The sequence below is a fragment of the Littorina saxatilis genome, linkage group LG6 (assembly GCF_037325665.1).
Source record: "Littorina saxatilis isolate snail1 linkage group LG6, US_GU_Lsax_2.0, whole genome shotgun sequence".
Lineage (NCBI taxonomy): Eukaryota > Metazoa > Mollusca > Gastropoda > Littorinimorpha > Littorinidae > Littorina > Littorina saxatilis.
Window position 1 is genome coordinate 55,002,213 of NC_090250.1, and position 20,507 is coordinate 55,022,719.

Consider the following 20,507-nt stretch of genomic DNA (forward strand, 5'->3'; position numbering starts at 1 on the left):
TTACGTTACGCAACAGGATAAGAGATATCCTGAGGTTATAAGTGATACTCCCACATACGTTGCACAAGCATAATTTAACGTTACCTTATGTACGGTCCAACCGGTGTGCAATGGGTGCACCGAGGGAGGGAGGGAGGGAGAGAGAGAGTGAGAGAGAGAGAGAGAGAGAAAGAGAGAGAGAGAGTGTGTGTGTGTGAGAGAGAAAGAGAGAGAGAGAGTGTGTGTGTGTGTGTGTGTGTGTGTGTGTGTGTGTGTGTGTGTGTGTGTGTCTGTGTGTCTGTGTGTGTGTGTGTGTGTCTGTGTGTATGTGTGACTGTATGTCTGTTTGTTTAGACATAGAGCGCTCTGAAAAAAAGTATTGGACCGATCTTTATGAAACTTTACACACAAATTCTTCCAAATTCTTCCAGACGTGTTTATTCAGTTGTTCATACATTTCTTTGGTGACGTCATATTCAACTGTCAGTTAAAGTTGAGTCGGCACTGTGTCGACCTCAAATTGATTGATATTTTGGTCAAGCAATCTTTGAATTAGTGTGCTAATTAGATATGTAACTAAAACGAACTTTTATTAACATATTAAGACAAGGATTGCATTGTGTTTCGTGTTTTTTCCTGAATCCAAAAATATATAGATATGTCACACACACACAATGACACAATTGCACAATCACACTCATGCATATACACATGTGACCAACGCCAAGCCGCCGATTGAGAACACTCCTTTAATTAATGCTTGTCATTTGACACTGTCTCATCACAACGCAAACATATATATCCGGTAGGATATATGTATTTGAATCGCTGTTATCGGTCATTAGTGTTGACAGTGTTATCCAGACTTGCGCCTCACTTTCTGCAATGATGAAGGCAGTCCTTCTCTTTCTGTGTATCGTTGCGATCAAGACGGTCTCAGGTGAGTGTGTAAAGTTCACAGTAATGTGTAGACTTATCTTTGCAACAATGATAGGAATTATCCCAGTTTGTTTTTGTATCTTGCTTGTCTGTTTGTTATAGTTTTCTGAAATTAGTATTTTTTTTATTAAGTCCGTCATCATGCTAACCACTGTTTTGTTTTCACTAGAATTGTTTAAAATAAGTACTATGCTTAAGTTAGAAATCCTAAATGCCATATATTATTTTTGACATGATACGAGGTATGATCCAAACAAAATGATCAAATGTGATTTTCGCAGAGACCGTTTGGCGTATCTGGCCCAAATTACAGCAGTCATTAGAACTACTCTCCTCCGACATCGATGCAGAGTCACACGTGTCTAAGCCAATCAGAAAAGGCCTTAAGGTGGCCTTATTTGGGGTTGCTTTTCAGCTCTGATTTGACGGCTTTTTTGTAGGTCCTGGGTGCAGTGAAACTTGTTGGCAAAAAGTCTGATGTTCAAAGAGGGTATGTTCAGCAATCTCAAGGGGTGTAATCAGGTCTGAAGAATGTGTGAGGCAAAAATGGGATCATTTGGTCTTATAGGAATGGAGTTACGGCCCTTCTTTTGTGGAGACTGACATTTTCATGAAGGAGAAGGGCAGTCTGGGTTTCGCAGTTTGGTCGCTGACTGCCAAACTCGTGAATAAGTTTGGGTAAAACGGTTTCTGCATAGTATGTGACAATGACAGTGCTGTCAGTAGACAGAATATCGACAGCAACGGGACCTTCGTGGTCGAAAAATACAGCGAATAGCCCTGTTTCTGCTTTGAAAACCTCGCTTACAAATTTGATGCATCTCGTCATTTTGGTCTAGACACGCTTTGTTTCTGTGTTTTCTGGCACTAAAGTAGAAGGAAACCAAAGTCTCATAATCAGTGATTACAGTAATAACAAATTTGGGTCTACTGGGTTCACAACGGTTGAGCAGATCGCGTGCGAGAGGACCCTGATGCTCCTTCCGTTCCCCTGTCAGCTAATGAGGCACCCATTTTGCGGCCAGCTTTTGAAGCGGAAGATCATTGAGTAGAACTCTCTGGATTGTTCCATATGAAAGTTGAAGTTTTGCTCTTTATACCCGCATGTACACTTTTTAATCTTAGGTCTTAAATTTTGACACAGCAGCTACATTATTCTCGTTTAAAGCGCCATTAAGAAGTCTTTTGGGCTTGTCAGAGTTATTCCCCTTTTCCCCAGTTTCAATTTCCCTTTTCTTTTGTCAGATTGTCGAATATGGAACAGCTTTGATTCATGTAACGTTCTTCAGCTTTGTAGACATTTTGGTTGTACCATTACCCAGCTACACTCTTCAAAGAAGTGAAGATTTTCATGGTGCTTGACAAAAGACCCCGTTTTGAAGCACAACCCAAAAGTGACGTATTTTAAAACCTCGTCATTTATGACGTAGTAACCAAATGACGTTATCTGTTGGAGGTATACCAGTGAAATGTTTGGCCTTTCAAATGATATATTACTTTTTATGATCAGTGGCCTGAGACTTGTATGATCGGGGTTTGATCATTTTGTTTGGATCATACCTCGTAACATTTGAATAAAGTCTTGTTGAACCCAACTATCCTAGTACTGGTTATTTCATCTATCAACTTAGAAATAGTGGTAGATCGTATTAGGCCTATGTGGACAGTATCTTAGTCCCATTTACTGCCTCAAGTAACCTAGCTTTTGGTTGCTTGTTAACAGTAAGCATGACTGTCATGATTTATCTTTACAATTACAATTAAAGGATTTATCGTTATTATGTTTAGTTTTTACGGAGAAACTTAGGTTGTGGTGACCTGTGTGAAGTAAATTCTGATGTGTTGATTTCATGACAGAAATCATCCTCGTTTCTGTTAACCTTTGCCGGATGCCGCTTTTGACTACACACTCCCGACGATGCGGGTTTGTCTGAACCCATACATTTGAAAGAGGGTTTTTACCGTTTATTCCTCTAACGACGATGCGGGTTTGTCTGAACCCATACATTTGAAAGAGGGTTTTTATCGTTTATTTCTCTAACGACGGGGTGGGTTCAGGGAAACCCACAGCGCTACTTCAGTGGTTGCATCGAGTTTCTCCCTTCACCGACCTCTTGCAGGGGAGGGAGAGGGGGAGGGAGAGACTGAGAGAGACTGAGAGACTAAGAAAGAGAGAGAGAGAGAGAGAGAGAGAGAGACTAAGAAAGAGAGAGAGAGAGACTAAGAAAGAGAGAGAGAGAGACTAAGAAAGAGAGAGAGAGACTAAGAAAGAGAGAGAGAGAGTCTAAGAAAGAGAGTGAGAGACTAAGAAAGAGAGAGAGAGACTAAGAAAGAGAGAGAGAGAGACTAAGAGAGAGAAAGAGAGACTAAGAAAGAGAGAGAGACTAAGAGAGAGAGACTAAGAAAGAGAGAGAGAGAGACTAAGAAAGAGAGAGAGAGAGACTAAGAAAGAGAGAGAGAGACTAAGAAAGAGAGAGAGCGAGAGACTAAGAAAGAGAGAGAGACTAAGAGAGAGAGAGACTAAGAAAGAGAGAGAGAGACTAAGAAAGAGAGAGAGAGAGAGACTAAGAAAGAGAGACAGAGAGAGAGACTAAGAGAGAGAGACAGAGAGAGAGACTAAGAGAGAGAGACAGAGAGAGAGACTAAGAGAGAGAGACAGAGAGAGAGAGACAGAGAGAGAGACAGACAGAGAGAGAGACAGACAGAGAGAGAGAGAGACAGAGAGTCAGATAGACGGATAGACAGATAGACGGATAGACAGACAGACAGACAGACAGAGCAACTGACAACAGACATACAGACAGAGAGATACGGACAGACAAACAGAGAGACAGACAGTCTCTTGGAGACAAACAGGCAGACAGACACTGTTCCGCCGCTTTGGTAATTATGGGTGTAGCAGAACCCGCGCCGTCGGCAGAGGGATAGTTACAATCACTACTACTCTTTAAAAGTATGGGTATGTGTGAACCCGCGCCATCGGTAGTGTTTATGTAAATTATCATAATCAATTAATTCTGATGTTTTGTCATGTACTCACTAAAAATTTGCAGACAGAGAGCAAATTAGGTGTGTGAGAGATACTTAAAATTTCAAAACGATACCTTTAATGGTTCCAGAGTTACAATGATTTTAGTGTGTCTCTGGGTACAGGTGAACCCAGGAAGCACGGCAAAGGTTAAGCTGTAATGAAAAAACATTGTAATGCATTGACTTATATCTATAATTATGATATGGATTATGTTGCTCCTTTCAATTGATGTGATAAACTCAGTTTGTGTTGTGGTGAATAAAGTAAGCAGTACTATGTTGATTTATCTCTAAAACATTGACAGTAATTATCATTGCTCTTGTTCTTGTTGCGTTAAACTTAGCTTCTGCTTAGCTGTATAAAGTAAATAGTACTTTGTAGATTGATCTCTACAACAATGAAAGCAATCATACTTGTTCTGTTTTAAACACCAAATAAAGAAAGCTACTTGTTCTGTTTCTTCTAAATAGTAAGGTTTTGACCTATCTGTATAATTATGACATTAATAATTTGGTCTTTTTTACCACAGCATTAAATTCAGCTTCTGCTGACGCCTACCCCTGAAAACAAGAAGTAGTGCTAAAATAGGTCACCTGTCAAATTGATGTGCTACGTTAAAAAAAGAGAGGCATCATTGACAAAGACCTGACTGAAAATCACGTATTTCAGCTTGAAAATAGTTTTTCTTTCCGATTAATTTTACGAATTTATTCAGTGTTGATTCTTCAGAAATAATCGGATACGATTCATTCAAGTGTCATACACAATTTCATAATTAAGAGCTGAACACGTTTTCATTTGTTTTCTCTCCTGAAAAATTCTTGTATATACCCTACATCTATCGTTTTAAAATATCACGTTACTTTTATTTACGTGTTTTTCCTCATAGGTAGACTAAGAGCATATTTTCTGTCAAAACGGCTAGGGATGGGGGCAGCAGAAGCACAACAGTTCCAGATTTAGCGCGTGGAGGGGTATTCATATTTTACTTTACAAAACCGGATACCTAACCTTAGACGTGACAAAGTTTTAGAAATGTTTTAACACTTTTACACGTTTAATTTCATGTTTGTGTGTAATGCTTGAAATTTAGCTTCAAAGGTGGGGAGAAAGTTATTTTCTGTTCCAATATACCAGTAAAGTTACCTTGTTTTGTGTTTTGGTTTGTTCCTTTATCAGTATCTTCAGGTGCGATTATTTGAATGCTGGTTTGTGTACATATCCATAGTAGAATCTTAGTAATTTGTTCAGTAGTGTTTTCGTGTGGCAAAATATGGTACCACTATATTCAGTAGTGTTTTCGTGTGGCAAAATATGGCACCACTATGTTCAGTAGTGTTTTGGTGTGGCAAAATATGGTACCACTATGTTCAGTAGTGTTTTCGTGTGGCAAAATATGGTACCACTATGTTCAGTAGTGTTTTCGTGTGGCAAAATATGGTACCACTATGTTCAGTAGTGTTTTCGTGTGGCAAAATATGGTACCACTATGTTCAGTAGTGTTTTGGTGTGGCAAAATATGGTACATACCACTATGTTCAAGTTTCAGTCTTTCTCATTTGCATCAGCATGACAAGCCCTATGTTGCTTGTTACTTCTGTCCTTGTCTCTCTTTGAACTTGAACACGCAATTTAAAAAAAATACTTATCAGTTTTACAAAGGGTAGACTCCAGCCTTAAGTTTACAGTAATGTGTTGATGCAAGTTTACCACTATGATATTATGAACAAGTGCGTGTTTGTGTCAGTGCACCAGTGCTTACGTGCGTGTATGCGTGCGTGCGTGCGTGCGTGAGGGCTTGCTTGCGTCCGTGAGTGCGTGAGGGCTTGCTTGCGGCCGTGAGTGTTGCGTCTGTTTGTGTGGGAATATGCTATTGGAACGAAGTGGAGCTAATTTTTGTGTGCTTTATTCAGCACTTTATTTCTTCCTTGTTCCCAGCGTGAAACTGCTTTGCCACGGTGAATTAAAGTCCCACGCTTTTGTTTTAGCTGCGGCCCAGAACATCACGTTGGGTACAACATCTACACCTTCGTCGACATCTACTCCAACAAGTAAGGCTTGTTCTAGCGTGTGTTGTGGGGGTTAGGTGAGGGGGGGGGGGGGTGGTGCGTGAATGTGTGTCTGTGCTCTGCATGATATACATTTCAACTACATGTATTTCAACATAACGCATATCTAATTCATAATGAGTGCAGTGCAAAGGACCTCGAAAATGTTGCGCAAGACAGACACAACGAATAATATAATGTGAGAGTTAAAATAGCGTGACCTACAGTGTTGGTAAATACTAGAATATCATGGTGAATGTCAATACATCATGTAAATTACCAGACCGTCTATTCTTGACACTAATCCATTTGGACTCAATGTCAACTGGTAGTGATAAGATACGAGCTGATAACAGCAACTCCCTCTTAAAGGGGCGGAGCTCTTCGTATTAGGTTAACCCAGAAGTACATTATAATTAGAAGTACTTTAGGACCATTACATGCAGTCAACGCGTGGTGATACAATCGCTTTCCCAAAAGCCGATGTTACTAAAAATAGAATGTGTGATTCTGTGAAATCGTTCACTTGAACTACTCGATAATTATGCAACCCTTTGATAAAATCGATCTTTAATGCATCACTCAAAACCTTTTGAATGATTTTCATATGTAAAAAATACAAGAATTCCGAGTTCAAAAAATAAAGAAATAGTTGAACATTGAAAAAAACAAAGTTTGAAAAATATTTCTGACTGATAAGAGAATCGAACCCGAGACCGCCAAAGTAACGGCTTGCGTGACATGCTCTCTACCGACTGGTCCAACCGGGCTCACTGAAGATACAGAGCATTTGTAACTTAAAATATTACACGTGAGTTATTGAGCATGTTTATCAGTGCTGTCGACTCGTCGGTTTTCGAGTTTCTACGTTCGTAATTTTGTACTGTACGTTCTGTCGATATCACTGTTTGAGGTAACTGACATTGATAAGTGACCCTCTGCTCCTGTTCACTTCATATTAGTTTGGAAAGCAATCGCAAGTAGCATTAATTTCAAGTGCAACCGACTTTATGTTGGTGGTCCAACTCCGAAATGCATTGACCAATCGCCGAAAGGCGCTGACATCATTGTATGAAAGAATTTCTCAGCCAAGAATTCCAAACGGTTTTGGAGATTTTGAAGATTTCGTTGAGGAAGACGACGCTTTATGGTCGGATTATTATATAAAGGGAAGCAAGCGATTAAAAACGGGCGTCGACAGAGCCAATGAAGCTGAAATGCAGCTCTGTAGCCCAGACCGGGTCCCACAATGTGTGAATGTGATTGTGAATGCGCTGGCAACTCAATTCCTAGTCGACTGGTATACATGTTGTCAAGTAAGCCGAATACTGACTAAATTATATATTTATATATAAAAAAAAAAACGCATTACGCAAGAACCATGTAACAAAAACTCCACTAAAGATCTGTCTTATTGTAAAATTGGCGGTACATTATTTTAATATGTCGTACTATTTTCAGTCAAAAATAAGAACACAACCTCTGATGCAACATCTACACAATCTCCAATGTCCTCGACAAGACACGCTGCAAGCAGTAAGGGCCTTGGTGTTTTAACCTTGTTCAACACCAGTCCTTTTTATCAAACATTATTTACTCAAGTTAGAGCCCAGACCGGGTCACACACACACACACATACACACACACACACACACACACACACGCACACACACACACACACACACACACACACACACACACACACACACACACACACACGTACGCACAAAAATTCCACATGTTGCAAGAACCACTTAAAAAACAAATAAGATCTGGGTCGTTGTAATTTCGGCGATATTTTAGTTTGATTATGTCCTTCTATTTTAGACCAAAATGGCAACACGACCTTTGTGGCAGCATCCACGCGAGCCGCAAGACCAACCACAACACAAGCCCCAGGTATTAAAACCCGTGGTGTTTTTACGTCCTTCTCAACACCTTTGGGTCATTGGTTTAAACGAGTTTTATTCATTTTTACATTTAGTCAAGTTTTGACGTAGAGGGGGGAATCGAGACGAGGGTCGTGGTGTATGTGTGTGTGTGTGTGTCTGTGTGTGTGTGTGGCCAAAAATTCAATCCATTTGATCAAAAAATGAGGGCGTGACAGTGCGGCCTCAACGTTTACAAAAAGCCGGATATGACGTCATCAAAGACATTCATAAAAAATAAAAATAAACTTCCCGGGATATCATACTCAGGAACTCTCATGTAAAGTTTCATGAAGATCGGTCCAGTAGTTTACTCTGAAGCGCTCTACACATACACACACAGACACACACACACACATACACCACAACAATAATAACAATAACAATAACAATAACAGCACTTTATTGTCCATTAAAATATTACATAAAAATGGAAATTTTTCTTCGGCACACCCTGCCTGCCTGTAAACGATTATAACAACAATTGTATAGGACGACACACATAAAAGGGATACAATCAAATAAAATTATGATATTGCACTATGTGAATTTACCCTCTCATATCACAGGAATTGGGTTTCACAGCAGAGTAATCACATTACAAATATTTCACACACACCTTCACATGTACACATTGTTTGTTTTTTTCCCAGCCGACCAGCCTCTACGTGATGCGAGAAGAATTTAAAATGGTGACTGCAGAAGGCAGGAATGACTTTTTAAACTGGTTTTTGCGTGCCAAAGGGACCTTATAACGTTTACCTGAAGGGAGAATTTCGAAACAGGGGTTGAGAGGATGGATCGGATCACGGACAATTTTGAGAGCTTTCCGCTTAATGGCAGCCTCGTAGAGACTGGTCAGCTGTCGTTGGGGTTGCCCAACAAGCTTGCTAGCCGTCGCAACAATGCGGTGGAGTTTAGCTTTGTTTTTAACATTTGTGGTACCATACCATGTCACAATGTTAAAAGTCAGTATGCTTTCAATCAAACTGCGATACACAAGTTCCATAACACTCTGATTGACATTAAAATATTTAAGCTTCCTGAGAAGAAAAAGTCGCTGCTGAGCTTTCTTATAAACAGCATGAACATGATCACTAAAAGTCAGCTTATTGTCAATTGAAACCCCAAGATATTTGAAGGTTTCCACAAGTTCAACTTCCTTGTCGCTTATTCTCACTTTTTGGGGACCACAATTATCACTCTTTCCTCCAAAAATCATTTCTTTTGTTTTGCCTACATTCAACTGCAAGAAACTGGACTTGAACCATTCATTCAGAAGATCAACTTGGGTAAAATACTTTGACAAAGTTTCGTCGTCCTTCAGACGCCCAACGAGGGCCATGTCGTCTGCATATTTAATGAGGGCTAGAACTGGATCATTTAAAAGCATGTTGTTTGTGTAAATGGAAAAAAAGGACAGGAGAGAGAACACAACCTTGTGGGGCCCCGGTGTTTAAAACAACTTCGTCTGAAAGCACAGAATGACCAAACAAACGGTTGCTGAGGCTGACACGTTGTGGCCGATCGCATAGGAACTCCCTGATCCAGAAAATCAAATTATTGTTCACATCTAACTGGACTAACCTCTGGATAAGTATATGGGGCTGAATCGTATTAAAGGCTGATGAAAAATCCATAAAAAGAACTCTAACCGTGTTCCCTGCTGTATCTAAATGGCTGACAATCATGTTGATAAGCGTGAGTGTAGCATCTTCGACGCCTCTCTTTGCCCTATATGCGAACTGAAGGGGGTCCATGCGATCTGCCACAGACTCAGTGAGCTTGTTACAAACAAGCCTCTCCATACATTTCGCTACAACAGAAGTCAGTGCCACAGGGCGAAAATCATTTAGTTCTTTTGCGTTTGGTTTCTTGGGTACAGGTGTTATAGTGGAAGCTTTCCAGGAACGAGGCATAAAATGTACATCGAGAAAGAGCTGAAACAGCTGAGTAAAAACTGAACCAAGCTGATCAGCACACACTTTCAAAACACGTCCACCTAAACCATCTGGGCCTGGTGCCTTACTTGCATTAATACGTGAAAAACATTTTATGACATCCTTTTCCTCAAACTGAACTGGACATGGTGCTAGAGAATCACATAACTTATCAGATTCTTCCTTATAACTGTTGACATCGAATCGGGAATAAAAGCTGTTCAAATCGTTAGCAAAAACAAGAGGGTCATCAATCACAGGTCTGTTCTGACGTTGGTCCCTCCCCATCATCGTATTCAAACCCTTCCAGGCAGCACTGGCGTTCCCCACAAACAAACATCTTTCAACTTTATCTTTGTACTGCAATTTAGCTAGTTTGACCTTTCTCTGAAACTCTTTATTAAACTCTTTAACTTTAGAACTGTCCCCGTTCGAAAAGGCCATCTTCTCGTCTCGATTACCCCTCTATGTTAAAACATTTAGTCAAAACTTGACTAAATGTAAAAAGGAGGGAGTGTTAAAATGGTAAATGTACACAGTTTATGACGAACAGTCTAACAAACTCAGGTCTGCCAAGGGAGGAAGTCGGAAGTGACGTGTTAGAGGAAGTGACGTGTTAGATTGGGGAGGAAGTGACGTGTTAGATTGGGGAGTTTCAAAAGGAGTTCCTCTGTACCGAACAAGCTCGCTTCATGATGTCTCTCCTAACACAGTTATATTTGCCGCTATGTATCCTTCTCCTCTTTGCATTTGCAGTCTAAAAGTTTGATTCTATCTTTCTGGCAGAGTTATCGTTGGATGAGAATTGTGGAAAAAGCGTGTCTGTGAAATGGAACAGCACTACTTACCATGCGTACAACAGATCCGAGTACTGGAGTGACTGCACCGTGCACTTCCAACGCGCTGACCAAGGCAAGATTCAGTTGACCGCCCGCTTCGAGCTCAAAACAAGTTTGTGCCACGTCAACGTCCTGAACGGCAATAACAGATCCAGCTTGATCAATGGCCCTTTCATCACACCCTACTCGCATGCTCGTTCGACCATCACCTCTGGCGCGAGCGGAAAATTGAGTGTGAGCGTGCAAGGCCAACTGTGTGCCTATGTCAATCTCTCGATCTCCGTCAGGGAAGCCTGCCCGGCCTTAGCCAGCTTCCCCTGTGACAACGACAAGTGTCTGCCTCAGTCATTCGTGTGCGATGGTTTCGACAACTGTGGTGACAACAGCGATGAATCTCACTGTCGTCCCCGGTGCCCCGAATTCACGTGTACCAACGGTAACTGCGTCCCTTGGTCCTACAAGTGCGACGGGGACAACGACTGTCATGACAACAGCGATGAAGCGAACTGCCATACCCACTGCTCCGAATTTACCTGTACCAACGGTCACTGCGTCCCTAAGTCCTTCGAGTGCGACGGGGGCAATGACTGTGGTGACAACAGTGACGAAGCTAACTGTCCCACCACCTGCCCCGAATTTACCTGTACCAACGGTCACTGCGTCCCTAAGTCCTACGAGTGCGACGGGGATAACGACTGTGGTGATAACAGCGACGAAACCTACTGTCCCACAACCTGCTCCACTTTCACCTGCGCCAACGGACACTGCGTTTCATGGTCAGATCGCTGCGACGATTACGACGACTGTGGCGACTATAGCGATGAAAGCGGCTGTACCACGTTCTACTGGTCTGGTGGCGCGTACGCCGGTATTTCCATCGGCGTGTTTGCCTTCTTCTCCATCATAACTGGTCTGTTTTTCTATCGTCGTCGCAGAATGGCTGTGGCTGGCCCTCGTATTCTGATTCCTCATAGCCAAGCCAGGGTGGTGCAAAGCCGCTGGTAAAGATGGCCTGATATAATCTGTACACACTGCTAGCATCTGTACACACTGCTAGCATATGTACACACTGCTAGCATCTCTACACACTGCAAGCATTTATACACACTGCTAGCATCTCTACACACTGCTAGCATTTATACACACTGCTAGCATCTCTACACGCTGCAAGCATCTCCACGCACTGCGATCGTCTTTTGACACTGCTATCATCTCTACACACTGCTAGCATATCAACACACTGCTAGCATCTCTACACACTACTGCTAGCATTTTACATTCGCCTCCCTGCCGCAACTGCAGGTTGCAATGTAAAGATACGCCATGCTCTCTGCTGCAGAAAGTACCAGAATCAACAAAGTTAACGCCCTATTGTGACTATTGTAATTGAAACAAATTTACAGTTTTCAGTTAGTATGTTTAATAATAATAATAATGATAATATTGATATTGCGAGAATCCTTGAATAGTTCCAAGCGCCTCACAAACACATACATAGGCCTACATATATTATTCTAAACACATTTGCAAATCAAATAATAATAGACATCGAAATTCACTTACACACTTTATAGAGTTTTAACCCAAATAATGCCAAGTCAAATAAGTATACAATTTGAAATAAACCAATACAATATTCATCTCATGTTTTATCGTTACGAGTGTTGTAATTCAGTACAACCACCTTCCTCTGTCCGTGTGGACATTTGCCAACAAAACACAACAGAAAACCTTGCACGACACGGACCATTCCACCAAACACAGCACGACAACAGGGCACACACACACACACACACACACACACGCACACACACACACGCACACACACACGCACACACACACAATGCACACACACACACACATATACACACACACACGCAAACACACACACACACAAACGCACACACACACGGCACACACACACAACCACACACACACACACACACAACCACACACACTTGCGCGCGCGCGCGCACACACAGACACAAACATACACGCGCAGACACAAGCACACACACACACACACACACACACACACACACACGCGCGCGCGCGCGCGCACAAACAGACACACTCGGGCGCACATACACACACACACACACACGCGCTCGCGCGCGCGCCATAACTAAGTAAAAGCACACACACGCACGCACACACACACACACAAACACACACGCACTCACACACCCCCCCACACACACACACACACACAATAACACACAAACGCACACACACACACACACACACACACACACACACACACGCGCGCGCACAAACAGACGCACTCGGGCGCACACACACACACACACACACGCGCGCACAAACAAGCACTCGCGGGCTTGCGCACACACATACGCACAAACACGCCTAACATATGGCAAATCCATGCGCTGAAACCCTGACGAATCGGTTGAGAAACGCTTGAGCTAGGCGAAAGGATGACCAAGAAAAATCGTTTTAACTTATAAATTTAGACCAACAGCCTTATCATTGATGAGTGAGCAGGCTGATATCTATATATGTGAACGTTATGAAGAACGACTCACAAGACCCACAGTCGGTGACAACCGGCTCCAAACAGACCAGTCACACTCTCCATGGCTCTCCAAGAAGAATGGAAACCAACTTAATAATAATAATAATAATAATTGTCAGTAAGTACTGGTGTCACATGACTGATGTGAACCAGTTGATTGGCTAATGGCGATGCGCTAAAACTGTCGTGACGGCGATGGCGATGAGGTGTGCCGGAGCGTCTTCTCTGCCAGAAGCCTCCTTGTTGGTTTCCTCTTCCTCGTTGAGGCGAGTTTTGGCTGCCGTGGCTGTTCGTCTTGCTACTGTGACAATACTTCTTCCAGTGGTTCATCTTGCCACATGCACCACATTTCGTGTTGAACGCTGGACATTTTCTTGGTGCGTGCTTAATGCCACAGTTACCACATGCTTTGGTGTTCATGATTCTTGAGTTGACTGCATCAACTGTGAATGGTTTGCTCAGGCTGCTCATTTTCTCCATCTGGGTGACACTTGCTTCATGTGAGCGACATAGATCATGTGCCTGTTTCAGCGTCAGTGTGTCATCTTTCCGCAGGAGTTTTCTCTGCACTTCCGGGTACTTGATGCCAGCGATAATCTGTTCGATCAGTCTTTCATTTCTTGCTGCATCAGAAGAAAACTTGCACTTGAGCACTTTGGTTTTGCACCGTGTGACAAAATCATCTACAGTTTCAGTAGTATTCTGGCGAAACTGTTTGTTATGGAGTGGTATAGCCCTTATTGCGCCAGATGTTATGGTCCCTTATTGCCCGGTTTCTAGACAATCATAAATGTCTCTACACCACTCTATAAGTTTAGTATTTGTTTACAGGCTTGAATGTAATCTGAATAGTTGTCCGCTACAGTAGCTTACAAGGCACAAGCGCACACGCACTCACACACGCAAAAACCTGGTGTTAAATGGATCTTGACACTGCCAAGACTAATTATTATTGTTTACAAAGCTTTTTACATCACAAAATCATTTCCGGGCTTCGACCAGTACCCTAGGCCGACAACACCGCAAGAAACTCTACAGTCCAAGACGCAGACACCTTTTGGCTCAAACAAAGCAGCTTAACAGGTAAGACGAATAGGTATTCTACTGTACGTTACCCTACTGCCATCTTTCGGCCCTCAAGATGTTGGTATGGCTGTAAGTCCTTCAGACGACTGACAAGGGTGCACCAGTCCTCACGACACCGCAACCATTGCTTGACGTAGTCCTTGATCCTTCCAGTTCGTCTCGGCGGCTAACTGTAGAACCCTGCCAGCTCTCCATGCCATGGTCATGTACACCAAGCCGCAGTTGACTGGTTCAGTTCAGCCTCCGTCGATGAAAACCCTCCAGTTGGAACACTGTAAAGTTTATAGTCCATAAATCAACTTGTCTTTAGTTTCTTTCACTCGCACAATAAAAATACTCACTCGTCCAACATATTAAGCTGCATGAGCCAATATAATTATTTACACGTTAATTCCTGTTTTCTAAAACCAAGAAAACGTTACGTAAAACCCTCACATGTTTAAGCAGTGTAGCACAATAGCTTAGGCCTACACAATAACGTTAAACACAGAACAGTCACTCTTCACATACGACAACATGACATGAAAATATAACCGGTTTCAAACATACCTCAAAAGAGTGTAAAGCCAACATTTAGTACAGTCGCCGGCCTGGCATGAATATGAAAATGGAAGATATCACGTAGACTGATAGGGAAAGTTCGTCAGTCTTCATCCTTCTTCAGTCAGATACCTAAAACAGGAGCCCGTCTGCTAACGTGTTACGAAAAACATGAGTCGAGCTTGGCTCCTTGACGGCGACTGATTTTACAAAGTCGTTCTTGCTATGACATTGCCAGTGAGCTGTCGCCTGCATTACTTGCACGTGAAAAACCTTGTCAGTTACACAAAGGTTCAACTGCGGTCAACGCGACGGTATGCAGCCTATAGCCCTTTCCAATGTCTGACCATCGCTATAGTCTATTCTATTTACAACAATACACATTAGGCCAAAAATACGAGTAAACCGCTTCGTAACACTGTTGAAGTTCAAGGCGATGAATTCTAAAGTTGTCTTGAGGTTCACTTTCAGCAAAGTTGTCCCAAATGTTCTTTGGATACTTGAGTTGTTCAGCTGATAGCCCCCATGTGTTTGAAAGTTGCATACCTTCAGTTCCTGACCACAGAAAAATGTGACTGTACTGTCTCTCTACTTTCGTTTGCTCTGCAGTGAATCTGTACTCACACATCTGCTTGAATTCTGCTAACGCTGTAGCCCTGTCTGGATTTGACCAATCCATCGATGGGTTGGGTAGACCGCCTGGTATGGGACCGCGTTCTGCCATGATAAAGCTTGCGTGACACGTGGAATGTGCTAGAAGTTTGACACGTGGTTCGTGCTGCTGCCCAAAACTACGCTCTGACAATGTCAGGAGTTTGGGAGCACATATTCACTACCCGCGCTGCCACCATGTGATGTTATTGTTTACTGTTCATGTTGTTTTATGTGTGTCACTCACTCACGCTCACTGCAGACTCAGGAGAAGTAGTTCAGTTTCAACATTGTATTGAGGTATCCATCTTGCAGGAAGTACAGCCATAAGAAAAGGGACAATACTCTCAAGTAAGCATAATATAACAGTATCCGCTATAGCTCAGAGGTACTGGGTTCCTGGTGATTCACAGGTACCATGGATATCATTACAGTACACGTGCACTCAATTTAACCTCTGCTTTGACCTGTGTGCCAGGAGTCGGATGAGAGAGAGAGAGAGCGAGAGAGAGAGCGAGAGAGAGACACACACACACACGACAGAGACAGACATAGAAAGACAGAAGCGGAGAGACTCAGAGGGAGACACAGACAAAGACATACATACACAGAAAGAGAGAGAGAGAGAGAGAGAGAGAGAGAGAGAGAGAGAGAGAGAGAGAGAGAGAGAGAGAGAGAGAGAGAGAGAGAGAGAGAGAGAGAGAGACAAAAAAAACTGTAACTGATCTCGTGAGAACGGTAACAAAACGAGACATGTCACCTCTCCGAATGCATTCCAGTAGATGACCGCTCCTGCGGCCATCAATAAAACTGCGCCACATTCCTTTTACAAGGGAGGTAAGTGCTGACTGAATCTGTCTGGAAGTGAAATATGACAAAATCACGCAGTAGTTCCCCTTCCACAGCAGCTGCTCGGCACAGAGTTGTCTGCCGGTGTCACGAACTGAAACCTCTGCTGAACAATCCTTCTCATTGCGGTCAATGCGCATGCGCCAATCTTGGACTAAAAAAATGCGACCCTTTGACCGAACGAACCATGGGTTAGGCTTAGGCTTAGGCTTAGGGTTAGGATTAGGGTTAGGGTAAGGGTTAGGGTTAGGGTTAGGTTGTTCACGACCTGATAAATCTCTCCATGTTAGCGCATGCGCATTGACTGCAATGAGAAGGATTGTTCAGGCAGAGTTTTCAGTTTGTGACACCGGCCTCTAGCGTGAGCTATGTACAGGGTGACCCAAAATGAGTGCAACCCATAAAAGTACTCACAATTGCTACAAATGTGAATGGATTGAGTTTATTTTTTTAGCACACATCAACGTAAGATGATAACAATTAAGTTCTGAAAGTTGGAGTCATTTCGGTTGGGTGGTCCACAGGTTAGCGACGTTGAAGGTTATGCTCACGTGACCGCCGCTCAAGTAAGGGTACCCTCAAAATCGACCAGACAAAAACGGAAGAGCCGAATGAAAAATTGAACAAAAATCACAATAGGCAACATTTTCAAACTTTCAAATACAAGAAGAAAGTCAAACCAATTATCTACCCTAAACAGATTGTTTTGTTTTGGTACCTTGCGTATTTTGCGTGCTATGCTATTCCTACTGATGCAGGTGTCCATCGCAAGAGCGATCAATAAGTCGCGTCAGGCGAAATAACAACATTTAGTCAAGCTGTCGAACTCACAGAATGAAACTGAACGCACTGCATTTTTTAAAAAAATTTTTTTTTATCTGGGATTGATTTTTTTTTCTCTTTTTGTGGATTTTTAATTTTTTTTTTTTACATGTATATGTTGTACATAACAGGACATCACTTTAACAAGGGGGCAAAAACATAAATCAAAACAAAAATACTTGGACAATTACAACACACATGGGGTGGGTGGGTAGGGGGGGGAGGGGGGGGGTCGGGGGGGGGGGGGGGTCAGTGCTTGGTGGTCGCAGTATCAAAAGTATGCACTGCATTTTTTCACCAAGAACGCATACTCGTAGTTTCGTCAGTCCACCGCTCGCGGCAAAGGCAGTGAAATCGACAAGCCAGAATAGTGCGGTAATGGTCGCGCTGAGTAGGATAACACGCTTTTCTGTATCTCTATTCTTTTTAGCGTACTGAGTTTGTTTTTAATCCAAACATATCATATCTATATGTTTTTGGAATCAGGGACCCACAAGGAATACGATGAAATTGTTTCTAAATCGATTTCGGACAATTAATTTTAATCATAGTTTTCACATTTTTAATTTTTAGAGCTTGTTTGTAATCCAAATATAACATATGTATATGTTTTTGGAATCAGAAAATGACGAAGAATAAGATAACATTGTTTTTGGATCGTTTATAAAACATTTTTTTAATGACAAGTTTCCGATTTTTAATGACCAAATTCATGAATTATTTTTTAAGCCACCAAGCTGAAATGCAATACCAAAGTCCGGCCTTTGTCGAAGATTGGTTTGCCAAAATGTCAATCAATTTGATTGAAAAATGAGGGTGTGACAGTGCCGCCTCAAGTTTTACAAAAAGCCGGATATGACGTCATCAAAGACATTTTTCGAAAAAATATCAAAAAAATGTCCGGGGATATCATTCCCAGGAACTCTCATGTCAAAGTTCATAAAGATCGGTCCAGTAGTTTAGTCTGAATCGCTCTACACACACACACACACACACACACACACAGACAGACAGACAGACACACACACACACACACACACACACACACACACACACACACACACACACACAGACACACACACACACAGACACACATACACCACGACCCTCGTCTCGATTCCCCCTCTATGTAAAAACGGGACGTTTTACGTCCATTTTTATGGGTATCATGTCAAAAAGCGCTACATTTTAGCAATGACTTGGTGGATTGCTTTCAAATTTTTTCAGAATATTTTACCAACATACTAGAGATAAACATAAGTACAAGGTTTTATGATTATATGAGCACTTATTATAAGTTTTAAACTTGGTGTGCTCTTTTGTCAACATGTTGTTGTATTATCATGTGTGTATTTATGAATAAAATAACCCACCCCCCCCCCCCCCCCAAAAAAAAAAAAAAAGTTAAAACGATGTTTTTGGTTCATTTTTTCGCCGAGCTCAAGCGTTTTTTGACCGATTCGTCTGGAATTTGGCGCATGGATTTGTCATACGTTAGGCGTAACGGGCCAGACACGTCTGAGCTAATAGCTGAAGGAACCACACATACAGATGGCGTATGTCACGCCGAATTAAGCGCATAGTGCTTTTAGTTATGCGCTATAGAAATCTCCTTAATAAATAAATAACATTTCAGGTTTATTGACTGACAAACACCGGGATTACCAGCGATCAAAAGCGTGACAAACAGATGCCTTCACATCTAAACTTGGCCAATAACTTATTGCGTCTAGTATGTTGGCAAACAATTCTGAAAGTTTCAAAGCAATCCACTGAATCTTTGTTGAAATACAGCGCTTGTTGTCATGATACCCCTCAAATTTGACGAAAACAATTCTCGTTTATGACCGCTCATGCGATTGTCCCCTGCATCAGTAGGAATAGCATAGTACACGAAATACTGAAGCTAGCTAAACCAACTACATTGACACGGGTATTAATGCTTTGATTTGGGTGCAGCATTTGTCAAAATAATTGTTGGCAAAGTGTATATAGACTGGCGAGTTCAATTTATGTTGCAGTTTGCAAACACGTGAAATGTCACTTGCAACAGCGATCGCGACGATGACGCGACCTTTTTGATGATTATTGCATACTGGTACACTCATTTATTCATCATTGTATTTGTGTATTGCCCGCCGGGATGATGGTCATGTGCTGCTTACACTAGGTGAAGATGAGCAAGTATAAAGCACTCGAGCTTCTGTCTCTCTCATTCAGTTCTACCTTTTGCGCAACACAAGAGGCGTCTTGACGGAAACTTGACCAAATCGTCGATCATGGAAGGAGGGCTGACCAGCTGGATTGATTTTACTGTGATTGGTGTTTATTTTCTCTGTGTGCTTGCTGTCAGCATACTGGTATGTATATATGTTAGCGGGTTACATAATAAACAACGCATCTCTAAAAAAAAAAAACATTGACAAAAAAGTGTGCAATAAGAGATAGTGTTGATCGTACTGTTGTCATGCTTTTAGTATTGTGTCATTGTTTTGGTTTGGTTTTGGGGTGTGTGTGGTTTTTGTAAGCAATCTGCTGTCTACAAACGTTCATATTTTACAATTGTTGTGTGTTTTGTTTGTTTGTTATTTGTTTGTTTGTTTGTTTGTTTGTTTGTTTGTTTGTTTTCAACAAACGATTTAGATATGAAATCCCCGGTCACATTTTGCATGATAGTGAAAATCACAAACACTTTTCTCTCATAACATATTCATCTATCCCTTGTACCAATGATGCTGTGCCAAGCTGAGGTGTTGGTGCCATTCTTTTCAGAAACCACAAAAAGCGGGGTTTGATGCCGTTTTAAGCGGGTAATGGGACAAATAACGGCATTATATTCCATTAAGTCCATGACAAAATTGCCTTCAAACTTTAACAGGTTTATGCTAACAACTCGTAGCAAAATTAGTAAACGTAATTAATGTCAGACATCAGATGTGCTGTTCTTTGACATGACAGAAAGATTTTGAAATGTGCAGGCAAGAGTTCACAGATTAGAGGAAACACTTAAACATTTTGAACAATAACTGCTGCATAAAATGCTGAATATATGTGTATTCTCAAACTGGCATCAACACCAATTTTATGACGCTATTAACGCAAATGTTCACTAATATTCAAAACGTGATCAGATTTAGCTGTTCTGATTTTGTGTGGACTTCAACGTGGAGAGCCGTGCTTTTCTGAATTTGATTTTCAGGGGTGTTTGTGTTTTCCTTTCCGCTGTGAAGACACTAAATAATACCGCACACTACATAATTCATTATGCCTGGGGCGTTGATTGTAGACACGATATATATATATATATATATGACACAAG

At 41.8% G+C, this 20,507-nt stretch overlaps 2 protein-coding genes and 1 long non-coding RNA gene across 3 annotated transcripts in view; 2 read left to right on the forward strand and 1 right to left on the reverse strand.

Annotated features, from left to right (window-relative positions):
- Positions 1–764: 764 nt before the first annotated feature.
- LOC138969547 (very low-density lipoprotein receptor-like) lies at positions 765–12,344 on the forward strand. Its single transcript, XM_070342374.1, has 4 exons — positions 765–919; positions 5,938–6,000; positions 7,825–7,896; positions 10,652–12,344. The coding sequence occupies exons 1-4, from the start codon at positions 865–867 to the stop codon at positions 11,707–11,709; spliced, it is 1,248 nt and encodes a 415-aa protein (XP_070198475.1). The 5' UTR covers positions 765–864; the 3' UTR covers positions 11,710–12,344.
- A 1,812-nt stretch (positions 12,345–14,156) lies between these two features.
- LOC138969548 (uncharacterized) lies at positions 14,157–15,887 on the reverse strand. The gene is made up of 2 exons (XR_011456497.1): positions 14,876–15,887; positions 14,157–14,598 (listed from the first exon to the last, which is right to left on the reverse strand). It is a non-coding gene; the product is annotated as an uncharacterized lncRNA (long non-coding RNA).
- A 3,534-nt stretch (positions 15,888–19,421) lies between these two features.
- LOC138969546 (sodium/mannose cotransporter SLC5A10-like) overlaps positions 19,422–20,507 on the forward strand; it is a 44,496-nt gene continuing 43,410 nt past the window's right edge. The window contains exon 1 of the mRNA XM_070342372.1: positions 19,422–19,548. Within this exon, the coding sequence (XP_070198473.1) occupies positions 19,468–19,548 (81 nt within the window). The 5' untranslated portion in view covers positions 19,422–19,467. The remainder of the gene's footprint in view (positions 19,549–20,507) is intronic.

Coding starts and splice junctions, on each gene's coding strand:
- LOC138969547 (XM_070342374.1), top strand. CDS start 865: ATGATGAAGGCAGTCCTTCTCTTTCTGTGTATCGTTGCGATCAAGACG. Junction 920..5,937: donor TGCGATCAAGACGGTCTCAG/GTGAGTGTGTAA, acceptor CTTTTGTTTTAG/CTGCGGCCCAGAACATCACG. Junction 7,897..10,651: donor AACCACAACACAAGCCCCAG/GTATTAAAACCC, acceptor TCTTTCTGGCAG/AGTTATCGTTGGATGAGAAT.